This window comes from Emydura macquarii, unplaced genomic scaffold (assembly GCF_026122565.2).
Source record: "Emydura macquarii macquarii isolate MOO-44397 ecotype Brisbane River unplaced genomic scaffold, CSIRO-AGI_Emac_v2 contig_1363, whole genome shotgun sequence".
NCBI classification, from domain to species: domain Eukaryota; kingdom Metazoa; phylum Chordata; order Testudines; family Chelidae; genus Emydura; species Emydura macquarii.
The window spans coordinates 5,946,783-5,970,617 of record NW_027131500.1 but is presented as its reverse complement, the minus strand read 5'-3'; the positions used below and the strand labels follow the sequence as shown (position 1 = coordinate 5,970,617).

Genomic DNA, 23,835 nt, shown 5'->3' with positions numbered 1-23,835 from the left:
ACAGTTTTTAACCCCCATGAGAGGGACTAAATAATTGTATTATTCACATTAAACTTTTTCCTAACTAAACATTTATATCATTTATGTTTAGGTTGCAGGTTTAATTTAATGGACGCAATATTATTCAGACCTCAAGTCACATTATAGCCCTCCCAAAGGGCAGACAATCCCACACAACCTACAGGAAAGGCCAAACTCAAGTTCAACAGATCTCCCTGGCATATTCAAGCCCCATCACAACATCTCAAATAGGAAGAATTTGGAGGTATTTCCATTGCATTGCTCCTTTTTTCCCCCAACTTGATTTTATATCAGTTCCTTTGTTCTCTACAGTTTTGAGCTCAAACTCTGGGAGCTGTATAGTCATTCTCTTTCCCCCAGCCCAATAAATATTTAATTTATTCAAAATGCAACAGTTCCAAGAGGAGAATACCCCAAAGTCCAGTGGTTAGATCACTCACGTGGGATATAGGAGACCTAGATTCAAGTCCCAAATCAGGCAGAGTGGAGACTTGAAGACAAGTCTCCCACACCACAGCTGAACTATCAGGTATTTTGGACATTCTCCACCCAAACCTAGCAGCTTTTTGTGCAGGTTTTGAATGTTCTGAGCACGCCCATTGGATCACAGGAGACAGGCATGGGCACACCTAGTTTGAAAATCCCACTGGGTCTTAGGCTTGAGCTAGAAGGCCAAGCAGCTCGGTGTCATCAGAATTTAGAGAGGGTTTTGTGCAGCCCACAGGTGGCAACTTAGACACTTAGGGAATTTAGATACCTTTAGGGTTAGGCAGCAGCTGAGCAGGGGGTTTCAGGATCTAAGTTCTGCTTAAATGTTGGCCTTAGGTGCCTACTTCCCATTGCTTATCTAGCCCTTTGACTGTTTGTTTGTATAAAAACTAAAGAGATGTACAGATAATTGACTTTTACATTCTGAATAGAGTTAATTCAAACCCATGAAAACCTTCCAAAAGTGTTCTTAAAGCATCTTTTCATCCAGCATTCAACACCTACTGAAGGAAATGAATCCTCCAAATATAACTTCATCAACAGAACAGTTAACAGCATGTCATTAAAACAAAATGAAAACAAAACAGCCATTCTTGTCTGGAAGCTTTTTCCAGCTTTTAAACACAGAAACTCAGAACATAAGGCAACGACCATTTTAATGCTGAGTATACAAGGACACAAAAAGCTAATTATTAAGCTACATTAAAGTATGCTCAGATTACCTAGTAGTTTTATTCAAGTAGACAAAGCTAATTAAAATATTTATGATATGATATGGTCATTTTAATTTTTTTCCCTCTTTTAAGTTTCCTTGGCAATCTCAAGCTCTTGATTTAATAAATTGATCAGCAAGCCTGCCAAGTTAGAAGGAAGATCAAAGATCCTTTAAAATGATCTTCAAACATCTAGGGAAAGAACCACAGTATGTGGCAGTACATTTTAAATGAAACTTGGTGTCTGCAAATGAGATGTAGTAGGAGACAGAATGAAAAATAGCACTTTCTCAGGGTGCTAGTCACTCAAATAATTTTGGTCTCTAAAGATAAATTCTACTGTATACATGCAGTTGGTCCTTTCCAGTTGTAACTCACAAAGGGTGTGGGGGAGAGGAGGAGTGGGACAAAGGAAGCATTTCCCTTCACTAAGCATTTTGCAAAGAGAACTGAGTTAACTTCATAATTCAATTTTCAATACAGGTGGCAGACTGGGGATAGGAAAATTCTAATTAGATGGAGAAAATTGATGCTGAAAGAACCAACAAATCTTTAAAAACTTATGCAAGTAGGTGTATATGAGCACCATCTATGGGTAAAGGTTAGCACAACCTGAGAAAGCAGGGAGAAGAAACTGAGTTTTTTAAAAACTGAAGTATCCACAAGAACAGTAACAAGTTACTAAGGGAGTGACATATTTGAAGTGGCAGCCTGTTTGTGGCTAGGGAAAGTTTAAAGAAAACAGTACAGTTTAATAAACTACTGGACAAATAAACAGCAACTAAAAAATCCCAAACTAAAAAAAATTGCCAGTGAAATGAGAAGTATTTTTATAAGTTGCATTATTGTAGTAAATCCTAAATTGGGACAGATTACTGGTGATTGGTAATTTAAAGAAAGAAAACAAATCTATATTAGGAAAAAATACAGAAGCCTCCTGCATCTCAGTTACATCTCAAGCTCTATTGTCTATATTCAAACATCACGGACAAGAGACCCATCAGTATAAGCTTTTACATAATGACTTGTGAGGAAACGTGGGAGAAAATATTGTATTTCCATAATTAGGCATCAGAAGGAAAGTTCTAAGAATCTGGGGCTCAGTTGCCAAAAAGGTCTGCTAAAATAAAGAGATTTACCATTTTCACTAGCCATAATTCATGTTGTAATACAGAAAAATCAGTCTTATTCCACCCACAGTTCTTCTAAAACTGTCCTGTCGGTTTGGAATCTGTACATCTGAGGGGTGCTTTACCTAATCTTAGGCAGCAGTGGAATGCCGATCACAGAAGCACTGCCAACACTGAAAGAACACAATATGGGAAGTGAAAAGGGAAGCACAGCATGGAAACCATCTTCTGAAAATGAGTCAGTCAGTTGCTGGGATTCTACTTTGGGATTAGAAGGGGAGTAAGAAGCATCTCCATTTGTTCACAGAAGTAAAAGAAGGAGGGAGTGAAGATATAGTGTACCTGAGTGAGAAAAAGCCACAAAATGAAGCAACTTCCTGACACTGAAGGGTAACATTCGCAATGCAATACTGCATCACTGTGACAGAACATCATCAAACAGTGATGCACCACCACAAAAGCACTTACTTTGTTCCTCTCCATTCAATCATGAAATTGTTCTCCAGTTCTTCTTGGTACAACAGTCATGCAAACTTTCATCTGTTTTTGAGACTGGTTCCAAAACGTATTTCCCATTTTAAAGCATACCAGAGTATTCTGAAATGTCTCTGTATCATTAGTAGATATTTTGGGTCTCTACACAGTACCCTGGAATCTACAAAATCAATTTTATTTATCCTGTAGATGAAGACAACTTGCCCACCACAATTTAGAATAACTTGCCAGACTAATAAATTAGTTTGCTAGCTTGAGCAGCCACCGATCAAATTTACTGACATATTGGTGACATGGTAATAAAATACATAAAAAAGTAAAGAGATATGTGCTATCCCCACATATATTACTCTTCCTAATATCTGTGAAAAAGTAAACTGCAAAAACTTTGTAAAATGACAATCAGTGAGCCTTTTCAGCCTTTTTTCCCTCCTTGGTCTTTAAGTGTAAATACAGTTGATATAGAAAAAATTAAATACAGTCTACTACTTGCTCAGATGGCTGACTTAGCAAAGGACTATAAGCCATGAAGTGAAACTGAGTGAATCCTGGAACTTTATTACAGGCAGCACCTGGGAAAGGAAAAAGAAAAAAAAAATAACTTGACATATTCCCTTTAGGATTAGTATATGCGTCATTGTATTTCATCTTCTAAAGATCCAATTATTAATACTGCTACAATGATGCAATTTCCTTTCATAATCTGTTTAACCTAACACTGGGATTTCTCAAAAGCGTTTTACTTTCCACGTGGAAACAGTGTGCCCATGACTAGTGTAGTGCACTTAGTAATGTAATTAGAAAAAAATATATCTTAATACTGATGAGTGTAATGTGTTCCTCCAACTCTACCCTCTCAAACACAGAGCTTCGGGAAGTAAGAGATCAAAGATATACAACAAGCAGTCTACCCAATAAGCCATATTGATCAGCAAATTTTACTTTCTAGTGATCTAAGAGTTCACTAATGAGATGCCTAGCACAATGACTGATCTTGGATTGCTTTGAAGCTGTGTTACAGTCACATTCAGACTGCCTTATGCCATGTCTGAAAGAAGTTGGGGCTTTTTTTTTTTTTTTTTATTTAAAGCACATTCAAATAATCATACTTTTTCAAGTATGAGAAATTGAGGTTGTACATGGTTTCAAGTATTTACTAACTTCTCCATGGAAGTTCTGTGCAAATCTTAGATATTAGGCTGAAGAGGGCCAACCTGGATTAATTGGCTGTTTGGCAGGATACCATTTAATCATGTACTTCTGAACCTAATAAAATGGCTGATATTTGATATTGAGAGTGGACAGCCCCCCCTCATCCCCCAACATTCATTAAAGTTAAAAAAATGTTATGGCCTGCTGCTTTAAAATCCACCTCTACGCCTGTGTCCTAGTTCTCTGTATTGAACAAAATATAACAGTAAGATATACCATAACTTCCAGTTGTGTTGGCACAGATAACAGCACCAAAGAAGCATGGAGCATACTTCTGGATCCTGGAAATAACTTTCTGGCAAGCTGTAGTTGGATCTATTCCTGTCCTCATATACTCCACTGCTTGATAGCTGATTTAAGAAACAAATCAGAAGTGTTACTCATTGTGACTGAATATAATCAAAATAGACATTTAAAATATGATAGATCAAAACTCAATCAATTACTGGAATACATGGAAAAGAAATAACTACAGAGCAAAACCCCATGCTGAAGATATTATGATATTCAGTTAGCGCTACAAAAATATTGCATACATGTCCACTTAATATAATAGAGCAAAATAATTTTCTTTGGAACACAAATACAAAATTGGAGATTAAGCTACTGATCAACTCCTTTCTGCTTGAAGTTCGCAACAACAGAACCCCAAGAACTGCAGAACTGCTGTTCTTCCTCGTCATATGACTAAATGCCAATACTTCAAACCACCCCTTATTGCTAGTTTCTAAAAAGGTCTATATGAGAGTAAGAACAGATTTCTCAATAAACAACCTAACTTTAAAATTGTCCTAAAAGTAAAAAGTCATTAGTATTCTTAGGCTTTCAAAGTTATTTAGAAAATCATGAATTTCTGCAAAAAGAAGTCAGAATGTGGTAAAAGAATATTTTTTCTTATGTAAGTCCATGGGGGAGCATGCATGTGGAGATGCAGCACGTTATCCAACTCACCTTCCATTTGTTTTAATTTTTTTTTTAAAGTTGTCCCAGATTTGCTGGGCAGCCACAAGGGTTTTTTTTTAATTATTTCTAAGGTATTTTATTTTAAATGCAAAATCAAAGTTAAATACCTTCATATCCATAGTAATAATACATAACACATAGTAATAACATTAGTAATGATACTATTTAGTCCTGGATGTCACAGATTCCATGTATTTCCATGAACTACCAGGACTTCTGGGCTGCTGCTGAACAGGGAACAGCAGGCTGGAGCAGCTGTGAGCCCCAGCAGCTGTTTTCTCCCTTCCCCCAGGGTATTTATAGTAAAAGTCAGGGACAGGTCACAACTTCTGTGAATTTTTGTTTATTGCCTGTGACCTGTCCCTGACTTTTACTAAAAATACCCGTGACAGAATCTTAGCCTTAATCATTAGAACAGTGATTGAGGGCCATAGATATAATTTTTACTACCCTGAAGAGCCACCAGCCTCAATCAGCAGTCCCGCTCCCCCCCACCACAGCCAGATGGAAGGAGTTCAGCAAGGAGACTCTCCCATCCCCCTGGCTGCAACAGGGAAACCACATGTGTCCTGTAGCACTGTGTGCTCCACCTGAGTCCCTAGGCAGTGGCTCCCTTCTGCAGCCAGAGGTGAGATCAATGCTCCACTCCTGGCTCCAGCAGCGACCTCAACGCTTAGGGACCCAGGCAGAGGGTTTTCATATGCTCCATGCTACAGCCAGGGGGAGGGGAACGCTGATCTCCCATCCCCATGGCTGCAGCAAGGATACTGCACTGGTCTTTTATTCCCATGGCAATACACTCCGCCTGGGTCCCTAGGCAGCAGCTCCCTTCTGCAGCCAGGAGAGGAGCAGCGGGCCACTTTGAAAGCCCCCCACAGACCACTTTTGGGCCCTGGGCCACAGGTTGGGAACCACTGCATTAGACTAATGATACTGCTGACTAGTTCTGCATTTCCACAATACACAATCTCAAAGTCAACAATTTTGAACAGGGGTAACGGCAAAAGATGGGCCTAAAAGAGTATTCTATTTTGCTTTCAGGAAACATGAACATGTCAAGCCACTAAGTCTCGTTACAATAAGAAAACTCAACTAAGGAGGGAATGAGCATCAAATCTGGCACACTGGAAGAGGACTACTCTCACATTTTGGGAAGCTCTTCTTCTCTGGACTTCTTATCTCTGTGACTCTTCTGTCATAGAGATACAAGTTACCAAAAAAAAAAAAAAAAAATCTATTCACCTGATAAAAATTTGAATGTAGAGTTATATTCTATAATTTGTTTCCTCATTAGTCAATTATTTTGAGATATTAACTTATACCATATATCAACATTTCATAAGTGAAAACAATTACTGTTTTCTGGACTTTTGACAATTCAGTGTTATTCTGCTTTAGACTACACATACTTGTCATTAATTTGCACAAGAACAAGCACACGGACATAAACAGAAAAAAGGACTGACTCATTGTTAGGCAATAGATCTATTACCCACTGTGAATTTCTCTAGTCTTCTACTCCAGTCATTTCCCAAAACCAGTATGTATAAAGCACTGGTATTTCAAGCTTTTGCAAACAATTCTTCAGGCTGCTTAAATGATGACTTAACATCTTAACTATTAGTCTGTGAGCTAATAAATCAATGCAGTGCCATAGTTAGCCTCTCAAAAGCCAAAATGACTCATAATGAGCTATGCCATTTTCTACTCTTATTTCAAAACTGATTTGGATTAGCTCAAGATCCACTGAGGTCTACAAGACTTACAAGTGAATGTGAGCTGGCAGGCATTGATTTGTGCAGCCAGAGTTTTATAGTGGCCAGTTCAGTTGCCTGAATAGTTTGGATCACTGCTGTGAAGCCTATTGTGAAAACTAGTCACTTTTTTTTTTCTTCCCAGCACTTTAGACCTGTTCGTTCCCAAACTGAAACTTGAGAGCAGGATGCAAGGCATTTTTGGGGGAGTGCCTTTACATCTGGAATCCACTAATTTCTTCTGTCAAAACCCAAGTTTGGCAACATTCATGGTATTTGCAATGAGGTAGTGGAAAAGATGTTAAAGAATTGGTAAATGATTTGTTATCTGTAAGAGAGGATGCAGAGATAGTCTGGTTTTTATGGCCATGTTAATTGGCATGAATAAAAAAAGCAAGCGATGGCCAAATATGTACAATAAGCCAATAAAACTGACCATTTTCTTAATTCATCACTTTACTTGTTGTTGATTTTTTTCCACAGGAATTTTCTGGCAAAAATGTAAGCAATTTTCCCCAAAGGGACAAACCTGGGCAAAAAGCGCATCATGATATCACCATCTCCAGTGGCTGCAGCTCCTCCAGCTGTGCTATCAGCATAGGCACCAGCTCCAGCTATTGGAGAGTCCCCTACACGACTAAATAGAGGAAGGAAAAGAAGCCCATAAAGTTAAAATGAAGATACTAAGTTATAATGGTCCAAATTCTGGTCCCAGCTGCACTACTGTGCAACCTGACTGAAGCCAGGGGGGTTGCATCAGTGTACCAGAGCAGAGCTAGACCCAATATTTAAAGGCAAACTCTTAGACAGGATTCTTGTTTAAATCAATCAATCAATCAATCACAACAGCAATGAGAACAGCAGGATTTTACAATTTCATACTCCAGGAATTTCTAAACTTACTTCATGGTAATGATATACTCTACTTAGTAATAAAGGTTGACACTTGGACATTCCAACACACTGGCAAGAAAAAAGCAATACCACTTGGTGAAATAATGACTGGTCCAGAGTTTCAGCCTTCCAGAGCATTCTTCCTTTAAGAAACAGAAGGTTTCTGGTTCAGCTTAATCCACTTCCATGGTGGATTAAGTAATTTTGGAAAAAGGCACTCATTCTTGAATAAGAGAGTTCATACAGAGTTATTAAGGATTAGGTCCTAAATGGTCCACATGTAAACAAGCCCTCATTCCTCAATCCAGTTGTGACTTCTAAAGCTCTGGAGATATTTAATGGGTCAGATAAAATAAAATTTATCACGCACATGAATTTTTTATAAGTTTCTTTAACTTTAAAAAGAGAAAAAGTGTTTCATTTCCTATGTACTATTCTTTTTAAAAAAGCTCTTAAAGAGGCTACCAGGCTAATACAAGCATGAAGCAACAAACTCAAGTCAATGTTAAATATACAGGGTAACCCTAGATCCACTCATGCTTTAGACAATGTTCATAAAGAGCCTATTCTTGCTCCCATTTGAAAATAAAAAAACAAAAGTAATTGAGTTAAATGGGAGCAAAAGTAGGCTTAAAGTAACTTCTAGTATATTTATGTACAAAGCTGAAAAAACAAGCCCACGAAACATTATAATAATTACAGAAGCACCTAAAAGACCCACCAGAAAATGGGACCCTGTTGTGCTAGTCCCTGTATAAACATGATCATTCAGGTAAGCAAAATATCACCTCACATACACAGATAATTAGATGAAATCAAGGGTTACAAATACCATATGTATTTTTCTTAAACTACAAATACTAACCCCTGGATTTTGTGGTCTGCACCATTTGTAGATGTCCCCACTGCAACACTTCCAGAATCACCAATTACAATCATGCCTATAGATATAAACAAGGGTGAAGCTTAACAAGAATAATTTCTAGTATATTTGTTAAAACATCAGTGTTACAATTCAGCAGCATGAAACCTGGTCATATTTTGATAGCCGTTGTAAGGGCCCTATTTTCAAACTGAAGTTTTACATCTGATCTATCATTTTCAGAGGGACCTAAATATTGGTATTTTAAAACATTTGAAAACTGGGCTATATATAATCATTCTTGATAAAACAGAAGTAGTATGTATAATTTAAATTTTCTAGTGAATATTTATTTTATCCAAATGTCAAAAAGTCCAAAAAGCCTTTAGTATAAACATAACCCCCCTAAAATACATTTAAAAAGCTTAGCAACCTTAATTAAGTACAAATGTACCATTCACCACATGATCCACCAAAGTTGGCCACTTCCAGCAGTTACGGAATTAAATTAAGAATTTAGGCCTCAATTCAGAAAGATTCTTAAAGCAATAAGTAATCCCCCTGAAGTCAATTAGGCATGTTCTTAAGTATTTTGATGAATGTGTGCGTGTCTTAATACTTAACATTTTAAGTGGTAATTCCTTGGTAATGAAAATTTTGAAGATTTTATGCATGACAATCAATCACAAATTGGCAAAGATCCAGTCCAAAATGTAGAAGATATAATTTAACTGAAAAATACAGATAAATAATCTGTACTGCAGTGTTTGGAAATGTTTCTCTGAAGTCTGCAGTTCTGGAATATCTGCTATGCGGACAACATGTGAAAAATTAATTATGAAACAAGAAATTTTAAAAACATACAAAAATTGTCTATGCCCCAACAATAAAAAAATCTTTACCAGTAAACTCTGAAAGTCTTTACTCCTAACCTATTTTAAGCATACCTATTTGCAGACAATGCTGTTGCTCAAATGAAAAGCTGAAAAGTAGAAGGAAGATGAAAATAGATTCTAGATTTACAAGCCCTAAGTTGACAAATTAGTTGCAACCAACTCCTTTGTAACATGTGCATAAGTAGCACATATACTTGAAAATGGTGCTGTATATTTGGTATATTACCAGTTTGAAGTAACTTTTTTATTTGAACTCAGTAAGATTGTGTTGATCGTGAAGCAAAAAAGTGAATAAATCTTTTAACATAAAATAACTAAAAAGAATTACCAATTGTATCATGATTATGAATATTTATTCTTTTCTGTGAGTTGATCCATTCTTCACTATTTAATTGTTTAGCTTGTTTGTATGGTCCACAGGATTTTGAAGCATCTGGTATTACATTCTGTAATTAATATTTTATTCATGTAAGTATTTAAAATGCATCTTTACTGAAATATTAAACAAACTACTGCAAAAAAAATCTAAAATCACTGTACAACTACTGTTGCACAATATTTTCATATTTTTAATGTACAGTTGTACTGAAGTTACAAAAGCTATGTTTATTCCTGCAAAGAGATCATATTGCTTCTTTATAAATCCATGGTACCCCCAATTCTTGAATACTGCATGCAGATCTGGTTGTCCAGCTCAAAAAAGATATATTGGTATTAAAAAAGACATAGAAAAGGACAACTAAAATGATTAGGGGTATAGAACAGCTTCCGCATGAGGAGAGGTTAATAAAACTGGAACTTTTCAGCTTGGAAAAGAGACGACTAAGGGAGGATATGATAGAGGTCTATAAAATTATGACTAGTGTGGAGAAAGTAAATAAGGAAGTGTTATTTACTCCTTCTCATAACACAAAAACTAGAAATTTATAGGCAGGAGGTTTAAAATGAACAAAAGGAAGTATTTCTTCACACAACGCACAGTCAACCTGTGGAACTCTTTGCCAGAGAATGTTGTGAAGGCCGAGACTATAATGGGGTTCAAAAAAGAATGAGATAACTTCGTGGAGGATAGGTCCATCAATGACTATTAGCCAGGATAGGCAGGTATTGCTGTTTGCCAGAGGCTGGCAATGACCAATGGGATGGATCATTTGATGATTAGCTGTTCTATTAATTCTTTGTGAAGCACCTGGCACTGACCATTGTCAGAAGACAGTATACTGGGCTAGATGGACCATTGGTCTGACCTGGACCATTTTTATGTTCTTCTGAGATGTGTTGATTAGCTTTCAATATTGTGAGGTACGGGTGTCTGTTTCTCTAGTTGCACTAAAGTAGCAGAACAATCACAAGACTCATTCTTTGGTCAAAACAAGTTTGCATTCCTCAGCAAGATGAAACCACAAAAACAAAGTTGCTGTTAGCACCACACTAAGAGATAAAGTGAGCATCCTGTACTTAAGATGACTAAAGTTTAGTTAAAGTAATACTTTAGGCAGGACACTTTTTCAAGAAAATGAATAAGCAAGAGAATATGTACCAAATTAAACTGGCTCAATTCCATCACATTTCAGATTAAAAAAAAGACAACACTATCTACAGATGAGTGGGCTCTGCAAGTACATAACAGTCTGTGCACAAAGACAAGCGTGTTAAGTATGTTCGTCATCATCTACAGCTACCAATTTAGGCTTCAATTTTGGAAAGACTTAAGCTTATGAGTTGTCCCTATGACTACTTGCATGCGTAAAGTCACTCACATGCTTAAATACCTGCAAGATCAAGGTTTTAATTTTAAGTAAGGGATTTCATTTAGAGACTCAATTTTAAATTTCTGCACTCTTACATCATTGAGAAATCATCCTCTGTTGTTGACGATTAGGATTTGCTACCAAATTCAGGAATGAAAAAAATCACAGTATTAACATTAACAGTATTCTGCAAATCAGATAGCAAGCAACTTCTGGTCCCCAAGTATATCAAGTAAGCAAGAATTCCAGGATTTTTAAAGAATGTTTAATGGAACATTCTTTGTTCCTTAAATATGAAATATTGCTTTCTTTAGTTTAGTAAGTCAAGAGTAACGAGCAATGTTGTGTGATCAAATTTCTAAAATAAAACAATTATATTTACCTTCCAGTAGTTTGGCTGACAGCTTTGATTAAGCCACTTTAAATATATTGAAAGAGAATTGTGAGTGGTTAAATCTTCACATGGAAATCCCATGCTTTCAGCAAACAGTGAGGCTTTAGCAGGGAAAAAGACAAATTCAACAATAATTTAGTATGAGTACATGAGTAATTTAGTATGCAATATATGTTCAGATCAAGATGACGTATTAGTTTATATACAGCTCATCCCCCTGAAACTGTAGAGCAGTGGTTCTCAACCTGTGGCCCACGGTGGCTTTCAAAGTGGCCTGCCGCTCCACTCCTGCTGGCTGCAGAAGGAAGTCGCTGCCAAGGACCAGTGGAGTACATTGCCACACAGGCTGATGCAGGCTCAATGCTGCAGCCAAGGGGACAGGAGATCAGTTCTCCCCTTCCCCTGGCTGTAGCAGAGAGCAAAACGCCCTGCCTGGGTCCCTAGGCAATGGGGTCCCTGCTAGAGCCAGAAGGAGGAGAGAACTGATCTCCCGTCCCCCTGGGAATCATTGCCTACGGACCCAGGTGGAGCGCATGGGTCTACAAAACATGTGCAGTTTCCCTGCTGCAACCAAGGGGATGGGGGATCAGCGAGGAGGGAGGCAGCCTCCTCGTTGAACTCCTTACATTTGGCTGCAGTGGGGGCTGCTGGCAGAGACTGGTGGCCCTTCAGGGTTGTAAAAATGATATCTGTGGCCCTTAAGCCAAAAAGGTTGGGAACCACTGCTCTATAGTTCCTCAGACAATCAATTTATCAGAGATTACACTGATATACCATTATCATCCAATTCATCCTTTCTGAGAGTACTATATCCCACAATTCTAGGAGGAGAGATGCTATTTACTGTATCTTTTTGTCTCTTCATTTAAGACCACTGGTTCCCAAACTTTTTGCTCTGTGTCCCCACCCAGGAGCTGGTGCTGCAGCTGGAGCCTGGAGTGGGATAAGGGAGCGTGGACGGGGGCTGGGTGCAGTGTGGCCAGAAACCGGGTTCAGGACAGGGAACAGGAGCACGGCCATGGCCCGAAGCAGGACTGGGGCCGGGGACCCAGAGCATGGCTGGGGCCAGGGAGTGTGAGTGGGACGGAGGCTGGGTCTGAGCTGGAGGCAGAGCGGGACTGGGTACTCCAGGCTCTGCCACGCCCTCCCGCATTTTAGGGGGATGCACCCCACAGGTTGAGGACCACTATTTTAGATTTATGTTCTCTATGACTATGCTGAGAGTGCTTTCACTTCAGACACTTTTTAAACAGGACAGATGCAACCCAAAACCAAAAGAGACTGTGCTATGTATAACAGGCAAATTTTAATTTAAGCACGCAATAATTTGTAAGTAGCAAATTAATTACAACAACACTATCAATTTGATATCTAGATATTTTTAAAATATGAGGTAAGCAGAGAAATAGGTTCAGATATCAATACCTGCCCTTCAGTTTCTCTGATAGTTTTTGTGGCTTTACTATCACTTTCCTAAAATTTAAATTTGATTATTTATTTCTTGACTGTTTAAAAAAAAATATTACTGTGTGAAAAACAAACATCAATAGCAGGGAAAATTGACTGTCTATACAGGAGAAAAAATGAAAGTAATTGCCACAAAGTATAGCCAAATGCAAAGTAAATTAACTGAAAAATATAGAAAAAATACTGCTATCTCTCATCTTTTACTTACAGTAATCTTTGGAATTATCTAACTGGAATAAAACAAATTCAGATAGAATTGTTTACAGATTTTTAAGTTACCAATCCCTTCCATGTTTGACTCGTTTGATATTTATGTGAATGTAAATCATAGTTTTACAAGATTCTCAGATGTTTCCACTTATCCAAATATTACAAAACTTTCAACTGATTTAAAAGTTAATTTTGTATTGCTTTTCTAAAGCTATGCATGTATTGGGAGTTTCATGAGTGATAGGCAGGTTATTGAAAGGTTTACCAACATTCCAGTAGAGAGGCCTGGTTTATGCTTATGGGGAGTAGCTTGCGTAACTTAGTCGACTTCCTAAATCCTCTTCTGTGCACTGTCTCCACTACACTGCACCGACAGGAAATGCATACCCGTCAAATGCAGCGCTATGCTTTTTGGGGAGATGGTTTTACTGAATCAACTTCCAGATAGATTGAGCAGAAATGAAGACCTGCTCAATCGATCCGGATAAATCGATCTGATGGTGTCGAATTTGCCACTGTCAGTGAAGACATATTCCTAGAGTAAACAAGTAAGTGACCAAGTGAGCTAAGAAAAATCTGCTTGTTCATGTTTATTGATCCTCCTGTTAGGATTTCTGTAGCCTGTTTTTATTCCAGGAAGCAGTTGGGCAGTGTGCACTAAGGTACCATGATTTTGCAAAAAAATAAATAAATAAAAGCATCTAATCATCCTCCCTATCTGATATAATTTGGAGGCACTTAAACTGAAAAGGACTCTGAGGACAGTTTAGGAAGTCAGAAATGTAAGATTCAATTATTTACAATACTGAAAACCAAAAGTAACATGAATTTCCATTAAAATTTTAGTGCCAGGAACAATATACTGTACTTTCCACATATTAAAATACCATCAATTACAGTACATTGTATATAACGCTGAACAGTTAAGGGAACAATTGTGTTCTTTTTATTGTCAATCATTCAAAAAGATTGTGTGGACAGAAAAATTAAGAGACTATGCTGGTTTCCAATATTGTATCTTTTACTCTCAGAATGAAAGCAGAAACATGTAGAATATGGGTATCAGCAAGGAAATAAGGAATGATCTGACTATGTGGCTTGATAAAAAGCAGAAACAATTCTGTGGAAAAAACTCTTACAAGAAGTCATTCTAGTTTGCTCTAAGTACATTTTAAAAAACAATTGTTTCTATTACTTTATTTGGAACAGATATTCACCTCCACTGATTTTAAGGTTCAACTCTACACTCTTCACTCTAGTCACTTGTGAGTCTGCTATCCTCTCCCATCACTGTTTGCCTTACTAATTCCCAGTATAGGAAGGCGCAATGGCCTTCCTCTGAGACTGGGCCCGAGGAAGGGCCGCAAGCACCCGATCAGATGCTAGACACACCGGCAGCACAGTCTGCCCGGCAACTGGACAGCTGGCCACCAATAGGTCCTGCCAGACGACCAACCCGGCAGCAGGGGGGGCGGGGCCTCAGGGAGGATGGCAGCCATAAAAAGCAGGCCCTGTAGCTCAGAAGAAAGAAGGCTGCTGCCGGAGGCAGATGTACTGTCTCACCGGCTTCAGCGAAGGACCGAACCACGCCAGGCCTCCGCCCCAGGTAACCCTCTCCTGGCCTTGAGGCCCCAGGAGCGACCCTGGCGGCCCGCCTCTAAGGCCTGGATCGGGCCTCTGGGCCCACTTGACTGGCCAAGGCCCACAGGCCCGAAGCGCCGGGCCCAGCCTCGGGGCCGCAGCGGCTGGGATGAGCCCCCTGAGCCAGAGAGCTGGGAGTTCTGCCCGGAAGCTGGTCCGGACTTGGAGGAGCTGCCGGACGCCCAACCTCTGGAGGCAGGACCAGACCTGGAGGAGTTGCCAGAGGCTGAACCCTACCCCCAGCCCTGCGATCTGGAGGAGCTGCTCCTCGCCAAGGAGCTTCCCACTCTACCCCCCGTGGACAAAGAGGGACTGACTGGTCTACCCTGGGCGGTGTATCCCGGCGACCCAGAGGAACCGGCGGACGCAGGTACTGGGGAATACGGGGAGGAAGAAGCCCAGGGACAGCCAGAGGCATGGCTGTAATAGGGGTAAGCCCAGTCGCCATGTTGCAGCGAGAGCCCCGCCGACTGACTGGCAACACCCGTGCCACTGCTAGGGCCCTGGGCTGGGACGCAGTGGAGTTGGGTGGGCCTGCGTCCCCCTCCCCTCCTCCCGATCCTTGCCAACCCTAAAGAGCGAATAGCGTCTACCACCAACTTGACTCAAGGTCACTGCTCCTTGCCCGCCCGCCCTGCCTGAGGGCCGGGGCGAAAGCCTGCAAACACTAACATTCCCCTTTGATATAGGAAGGTGCAGTGGCCTTCCTCTGAGCCTGGGCCCGAGGAAGGGCCACCAGAACTACACCGGGCAGGAGCCCGTCCTACATCCAGTCTCACTACTCACACTGGCTTCCATCATCCCTGCTCTCTTTACACTTAGCATTTGCAGATAAAATTGTATGACCATTCCATCTTCCTTTACAAAGAATTTCCCCCCTACCCCCCATCTTTTTCACCTTCTGACACATGGCACTGAAACTTGTCACCCCCACTGATTCTCTCTTCAAACCTATCTCCATTTCTCTTTTCATCTGCCCCTTTATCTAACTAATTTCTTCAAAAAAAGATTGATTCTTGCAGTAACAACTTTCTATCCTCCTCACCACATGACCTTCTTACCTATGATGCCATCCTCTTACACTCTGAATTCACATTCTAAGGCTATCTTGCTGGCAGCTTCCAGTTCCTTAATTACACACTCACCTGATGACTAATCTCCCTCCTTCTCCATCTCCCTCATTTTTAGTCATTCTCAGAATTTATTCCTGGTACAGTAGATGCTTGTTTGCAGCAACATCTTGTAAGAGAAACAGCTGCTTACTAGCCACATTGCCCTGGGATAAACTTTCCTTACTGTGAATTGTTAACATTTCCCATAACAGCAACAGCCGCTTAGGGGCAACATGGCAAAAGGGAACTGATGTGTTGCTACTAATGAGCCTCTACTGTATTTCAGAGATCTGCTATTCTCATCCATTTGTTAGTTTACCCCATCCCAAACCTCCCTTTCACCTTTAAGCACAAAGTCTCTTCTGACCTTCTTTACTTCCCACTCTACCCATTCCCTCCTGGATCCTTTGTATGCTACTGATACTCCTTAGGAAGGCCACTAGTGACCACCTCCTGTTCAAATTAAAAGGAGATATACAGCCTGTCAAACTCCAGCCCTCCCTTTCCAGCCCTAGATGAGTCCTCTCATCAACATCAGCAACCATCTCTGTCATGTTTCATTCTCTATATTCCATCCAAAATGCTGCTGCCAAACTCATCTTCCTCTCATGTCAATGACTGTACATCACCTCTTTTTTAAATTTCATCTTTGTCTTCATGCCTTCCTCCATGCAGCCCCCTACTCTTAAAAACCATTTAACTGTGAGCCAATTAATCTTCCATTCCCTATTCAAATTCTTCCTAGAAACATTTCCTCCATAAAGTCTAAAGGTATTAGTCCACCAATAAAATATTATGTTACCTTAAAAAGATGAAACCTCCACTGTTTTTAGACTTTATCACCACCTGGTGTGTTGTGCCAAGCTGTACAGCACCTAATTTATTTACAAGCTCTTTGAGGCAGAAAGTCTTCATGATGTTTTAAACTGCAAAGTACCATGACTGTGCTCAATTTCATACTGAAACTGAACTCTGAAATAAAATTAGGTACCAATTCTGCTATTCATATTTTTAGTAAAGCTTCTCTGGTATTTTAAATGAAATATTGGCATGTACCAGCTTCCATTTATGTAGGTTTTATATCAGAGCATCTTTACTTAGCATCTGCATTTTCAGTGATATTAACACAGCCATGGCATTACAAGTTAATAGTTGTAGCAAAGTCTGTAGAAGGAATATAAAACCCTTCCTTTTATTTCGAGCAAAAATAGCAGAATAAAAATCTGGTAATTCATAGATATTTAATAAACTTAAGGAAGGATAAATGTTTTTGAATTACTTAACAGCATTTATTTGAATATATATGTGGGGGACTCCTCCATCACCAAAATTCATCTATCCTAAGTCTCCTTATTAAGACAAGGGCAAGATTTAGAAATAACTGAATAAAGTACATAATTACCTGATTCTCCCACTAAGAATGTGTGCTTAGTATGCTGAATCACTTTCCGTGCCACACCGATAGCATTTTTTATACGTCTGAGATCTGCTACTGCCCCAACTTCCATGGTGTTTCTAAAAAAAGAATGTGAAAGTGAGAAATATTTAAAGCTTACATATATTAAACAGGATATCCAAATATCCCAATCCTGCTAAAGTAAGCCTTTCACTGCCTCTTCAGACAGTCGTATATGTACTATACATTGTTTCATTTTCAGGAAGAATCTCTACTCTGCAATACCTAAAGTTAAGATTCTGTCCTAGATATTTTTAGTAAAAGTCAGGGACAGGTCGCAGGCAAGAAACAGAAATTCAAAGAATCCTGCAGTGTCCCTGACTTTTACTAAAAAATATGCTAAAGGGAGGGGGGACAAGCAGAGGCTGACCCAGGGGGGCCAGGCAGCTCTTCGGCGGCCCCTGGGTCGGCCGAGTGGCTCTTCAGCGGCCATTGGTAACCAGGCTATTGGAAATGAATGTCGGGAATTGCAACAAAAAGGCTCAGTTAGCTTCCAAACATCCTGGTGCCATGGCAATTTATTCTTTGCTTGACTGGATATTTCCTTCTTTCTACTGTACCCGCAAACACATCAATTAATATCAGAATTTGAGTGCAGTGAAATGACTACTAAACACATCAACACAATGGCACGGTACCTATAACAATGCTTTTACATCATATTAAACTGTACTAAAAATACCTAGGATCACTCTCTTCTCCAGGTAACTTTCTTACCCATCCATAATCATGGCATCTAATGTTGTTTCTCCATGTTCATCTGGATTTCCTCCAAACCCCACACTTCCATCACACTGTTCAATCTCACATTGACCACAGCCTCTCTCTACTGCATCCAGCTCAGAGCCTCCTGACTGTAAGGTATACCATGCTGTAATCAACACAAACACCTGGTAAGTGAAAATAATTACTGTCTAATATTTTATTTAAAATTTAAAAACCAAAACACACAAGAAGCTATACCAAGTATGCAGGTAAAAGTAAACTGTATAACATGCATCATTCTTACATGATTCTTACAAATCTAGAGAAAATATTATTTAGGATATAAAAAAGTCAACTATTTTTTGCATAATTGACTAGTGTTTCTGAATAGGAAATAAAGAGATTTTTGTAGTGGGGAGTTGTTGCCAAAGTATTCACAATTATACTGTATTAATATAATACCCCAGCCCCCCACTAATTTACTGTTGTGTAATTAGAGCACTCCTCCTTTCCAAGGCATGAATGATACCAAGGCCACACATACAAACTCTTTCACACAGGTATATCCAAGCCCCACATGGAGCCTAAATTAGGTCTATACAGCTTTGCAGGATCATGGCATATTTAAAGATTTTTTTATATATATATATAAAATAGATATATAATAGGAACAAGTATATTAAAAACATTTCTCAAGAACCATTTCAGAGAGAATTAACCATAGTTTAAAAATGGAAGGCATAAAATTAAACCTAACACTGTTTAAAGTGTATAACAAACAAACAGGAACTATAAACAACTTTTATGCAACAGTTAAAATAACCTTCTCTTACCCATCCATCTCCCTCTCTGTCTTCTGTCCCTTGAGATCTAGTCTGTAGCTTGAAAAAAGCCTTTTATGTGAGTCACACACAAATGGCTCTGCTGAACTTGGCCCAAGGGCTTTGATCCTGCAAATTGTTTCACTGGGTCAGAGCCCTGAGCCTATGTGAAGCCATCATGAATTTAACGGAGTCCCTCATGGATGCAGGGATCCACGCATGTGGAACAAATTGCAGAATTAGGACATGGGCCCAGATCCTGAAAATATTTATGTGCCTATGTGACGTATAATGGGACCAACTACACTAATATGGTCACCACTTCTGCAAAATTGTGTTAAATCTTGTTCAAAACATGCATTGTAAAGTATTATTGATAAAGTTATAATCTGCTGCATATTGTCATCTTGTTATAGTGTGTATATCAACACTGTGTATGGAGTGATGAAATTTTGCTATATGATTGTAACTCAAACTTGTGAGTCTGGGAAGCAGCTACACATTAGCTCTTCACGAATAACAAAAGGAGCTGTGAATGTGAGTCTCCACATGCCTTGTCTGAAGACACTAAGCAGCAGTAGCACACAAAGGGTGCAAGCAAAATCTGCAATTCATATGCAGAACTGCTGATTCTGCACATAGTGCATTGCCTATCTAACTCCATCAAACAGCTAGGATTTTTCCAGAAGAAAGGTCAAGATATAAAAGGCAAGAACAAATAGTACCTTTTACCTCTTTCTTCTTTCCTACCACATCTCTGGACTATTGAACTTTGACAAAAAAAATTTTGAACAAACGATTTTGGTCCCCAATACTATTTGGACAAACCAGAGAAACTTATAAAAAACTATCAGATATAACATCCCTGCTAGCATTTTGGATTTACAAGCTTTATTTCACTTGTAATGTAATTTATTTGCTTTAAAACTCTGAATAACTCATTTCTTTTCTTAGTTAATAAATTTTTAGTTAGTTTACTAAAGGCTTGGCTGCAGAATTGTATTTGATCAGATCTGAAGTGTATCTTGGCCTGGTGGTAAGTGACTGGCTTTTTGGATCTGGAAGAACTCAGTGTGTGGTGATTTGGGGTTTTAATAACCTTTCATCACAATAGTCCAGTTTCTTTGGGTGGTAAATGGGACTGGAGTGCTAAGGGGACATGTCAGAGGCTTTATGGATGAGCTAGTAAAAGTGACCCAGTAGTACACATAAGTTGCTGGTTGGGTTAAATCTAACAATAGGATATACCACCAGTTTGGGAGTGTTTGCCCAGTTTGGACAGTCTGACCTAATACTGGCACTCACAGTTGTGACCTCCACTAGACATGATTGACAGGCATACTCAAACTTTACTATTTTGAGTAATTCCCCCATTGTTTCAGTGAGACTACTCAAAAGTTGTTAACCTAATGTGCATTATTGTTTTCAGAAACAGGACTTAACATTGCAAGTGTGATCTTTCATTATTGACTAAATCAGGTTTCAGAATAACTCAATTAACTAACAAGAAATAATTCATAAAAGAAACAATATCAAAATTACTGTAGCACACAGGCTAGACATTTTCTAAATCTGTCTCTACAACTTGTTCCTGTCTTTGTGGGTGACAGTAGGAGTCAATACCCATCTTATCTGTAAATCAGCATATATGCCTCCTAATACAGGTAAAACAGAGCAACCAAAATTTGATTGTGATGTATGATTAAAATATGACCATGCATAAATTCATTGTTGCTACCACTGTTATACAATAGCAACAAACCTTATACAAAGTATGTCATGTAAAGCAGCACTGGAAAAGTTACGATCTATCACATATGATTATCTTATTTATATGCATTTATCATCTTTGTATCTGAAGTTATGAATATAAACTATATACCTGTATTTCAAACATGTTTACTCCTGGGGTAACACCTGCAAGGTAGTTTGTATACTTGCCTAACCAGCACATGTGAATGGCCTATGCAAGTTAATGGCCCATTAAAGGACACTTAGCTCACACAACAGACCACGGAAGAAGCCTGGGGCCAACAGATGGGCCTTTCTGTGAATGTTTCAGCCAGAATATAGGCAATAGCTGCTCCTAGACTCATCAAAGCATGCAAAGCCATGTGATTTGCTCATGTGACCCTGGACTCCATGGTGTGCCTGTAATTTCCACAAACTAAGGCTGAAAGCTTTCGAAGGTATATGAGGCCATGGAAACATCTCATCCTTATGTATAATGATATTTTAACGAATACCCTCTTTTTAAAAATAAATAATAGTTTAATAAGACTTGGCTGTGTGTAAGATCTGAAATATTCACTGATCTGGTGTGTACTGCTTCTGGTCCTCTGGGATTGGTAGAACTTTGTTAGATGATAGACAAGATTTTCATTAAGTCCTGTCACATTTGACTTGGCTGTCTGGGTGGTAGCCAGAGGGCTGGATGACTTTAAGGGAATTGTGGTTTTGCCCTAATTAAGCTCTGTCAGCGTGACTCCCCTAGAGACCAATGCTACATTGATAATGGTCAGATTCAGCACTCCTGCTGTCTAAAGTCTCAATGGTGAAGAATTATGGGGGGATGGATTCTGAAGAGACATTAAATTTTTAAACAAATGTATTTCAAGCACACTTTCATACCTATGTTACAAATATCTATTCAGGTCATTAGAAGTGAAAGGAATTTAAAAACTCAAGTTTGTCCCCATTTATGGCATTTCATGGTCCAAACTGAGCAGATAAAAAAAGGAAAACAAACAAATTAGCTTTGTGTGTAGGTTCCTAATGGTGTACTATTTGAGTTTCAAATATTGGTCGGGAATAGGCATTTATATAAAAACTATTTTTACTATTTGTTTTTTAAATTATAGCTACAGCCAGCACTGTAGAAACACTCCTGTTACTCTGTGGTTCCCCAAGCTTTCAATAAAACTTAAATTTTGGGCCAGATGTCATAAGGACACATCCCTTGTCCCCACCCCCCGAGCATTTAACTGAGGAATTATAGTTTCACTTCCTTTTGCTTGAACACCTCTCTTGTCACTAGCTTGATCTCCACTAAAATGTAAAGAGGTTGGTATAGGAACTTCTTCGTCTACACACAGCTGTTGTAGCAGTTTAGATAAATCCGCATAGAGCTAGAGGGGGGATTTGTATGTTGTCAGTCAGTATACCCGTGTGCACAACCAGGACTTTCTGAATACTTGTACTAGCAGGAACAAACCCCAGCGAACAGCATATCTTCCTGCTTTCCAGCCTCCCCCCCGCCAGACGCGAGCATCACAGACGGCGAGGGTGCAAGGCATGGCATGAGTCACAGCCACCCTGACCCCAGTGCAGGCAATCCCCGCACTGCAGCGAGTGCTCAGAGCTGCACCGCTCCGTGCACTGCACAGGTGCGGACAACAGCCCCAGCTCGCCGCCCGTAGGGGCCGCCAGCCCAACGGAGCAGCACGACGAGGAAAAACCCGCAGCCAGTGACACCTGTTTCCGTTGCTTTCCTAAACGCCCAGGTGTTGACGACCAGCGGCAGCGCAGCGGGTCCCTTGCCCGCCGCCCCCGGCAGCAGCAGCAGCAGCAGGAAGAAGAGGCGGAGCGCCCGGCGGCTCACGCCGAACCCCATCGCCGCGCGCTGGCTGCACACACGTCGCCTCCCCGGGCCGGGCGCGAACTCCCGGCCGTCGGTCAGTCCCCAGCTTCCCGGATCTCGTGACCTCACCCACCCACGAGATCACAACTTCATTTCACAATGCCCAAAGGGCGCGCGCACCCCGCGTCCGGCCCCCGGGGAGGCAGGGGCGCTGCGCGCGCAATCGCCTGGGGAAGGCGGAGCTGCGGCTGCTACAGCGGCGGGCGGAGCATTAAAGCAGCGTCGCTGTTCAGTGCTTCCTCCCTCCCTTCTCTCCCGTCCTGTGCGGGGCTCTTACCGCCATCAACCCTCCTCCCCGGGTAGAGCCCGTGTGCTGGGCTGGGCGGAGCTGCCTCGCGCCCCGCCCGGCGCTGGCTGGGGACTTGGGGAGGGAGACCGACTCGGTGCAGGGGGTTGGTGCCAAGAGGACGGAGCTGGGAGTCTGCCCTCCCCCCTCCGCACCAGGCTAAGGCCTGAGCTGGACAAGCCAGAGCCCGACCCCCTCTACTGTGCCTGGGTGTCAGCTCTGACCCATCCACCCCGGGATGAGGCTGCCCACGGTTCCTCCACCAAGCTCCATGGGTCAGAGCTGGGGCCATGGCGCAGGAGAGGGGGAGTCGGCCTCGAGGTGATGTCTTATGTCCCAGGCATTGGGGACCCATGATGTGAGGCCAGGCCAAGGTGTGGGCTGTCACCCTGAATCAGGGCAAGCACCCTTGCTGGACAGGAAAGCACTCTTGCCACATGGATGACTTAGCAATGCACAGAGCAGGCTATCCCCCATCTGAGATGCGTATTTATTTGTTTCATGACCATTGTATTGCAGCGCTGCTGTAGTTGCAGAGTCATAATACTTGATGTTTGTCTGAAGACTGCAGCTCCAGAGCTTGCAATTAGCAGGAGAATATCTGCTGTCTATTTTTAATAAAATAGGATTTTAAGCCATCATAATTGCAGAGAAAAGCTTGAAAAGAGGAACCCTACAAAGGCACAAAAACCAGAAGGCAAATAAAAAGAATCCCAAAATTGTTGTTTTAAAACATCTCATGATTTTTAAGCTGAGGGTGTGATTTTTGAGGGCCCGACAACTAAACCACAGTTTGTCAGTGATTAAGAATGAACACAATAAATCAGGTTCCAATGTTCTTAGAGGGGAAAAGTAGGTTCTTTCTACATATGATTACAAGACTCATGTTCACCAGCTTCTAGGTGGAATACTGCTCTTGTATG

The 23,835-nt window shown here is 40.4% G+C and overlaps 1 protein-coding gene across 1 annotated transcript; it reads right to left on the bottom strand.

The window, feature by feature from the left end:
- Window positions 1-1,149: 1,149 nt before the first annotated feature.
- On the bottom strand, window positions 1,150-23,601 carry AGA (aspartylglucosaminidase). The gene is made up of 9 exons (XM_067551695.1): window positions 22,461-23,601; window positions 18,178-18,331; window positions 17,407-17,519; window positions 11,563-11,675; window positions 9,758-9,875; window positions 8,537-8,612; window positions 7,307-7,414; window positions 4,277-4,410; window positions 1,150-3,420 (listed from the first exon to the last, which is right to left on the bottom strand). The coding sequence occupies exons 1-9, from the start codon at window positions 22,597-22,599 to the stop codon at window positions 3,320-3,322; spliced, it is 1,056 nt and encodes a 351-aa protein (XP_067407796.1). The 5' UTR covers window positions 22,600-23,601; the 3' UTR covers window positions 1,150-3,319.
- Window positions 23,602-23,835: the final 234 nt, after the last annotated feature.

Excerpts from the sequence above, each read along its gene's own strand:
- AGA (XM_067551695.1), bottom strand. The coding sequence starts at position 22,599 with ATGGGGTTCGGCGTGAGCCGCCGGGCGCTCCGCCTCTTCTTCCTGCTG. Across the intron at positions 8,613-9,757 it reads TCATAATCATGATACAATTG|GCATGATTGTAATTGGTGAT; the intron begins GTAATTCTTTTT and ends TTATATCTATAG. Across the intron at positions 4,411-7,306 it reads ATGATGCGCTTTTTGCCCAG|CTATCAAGCAGTGGAGTATA; the intron begins GTTTGTCCCTTT and ends TTCTTAAATCAG.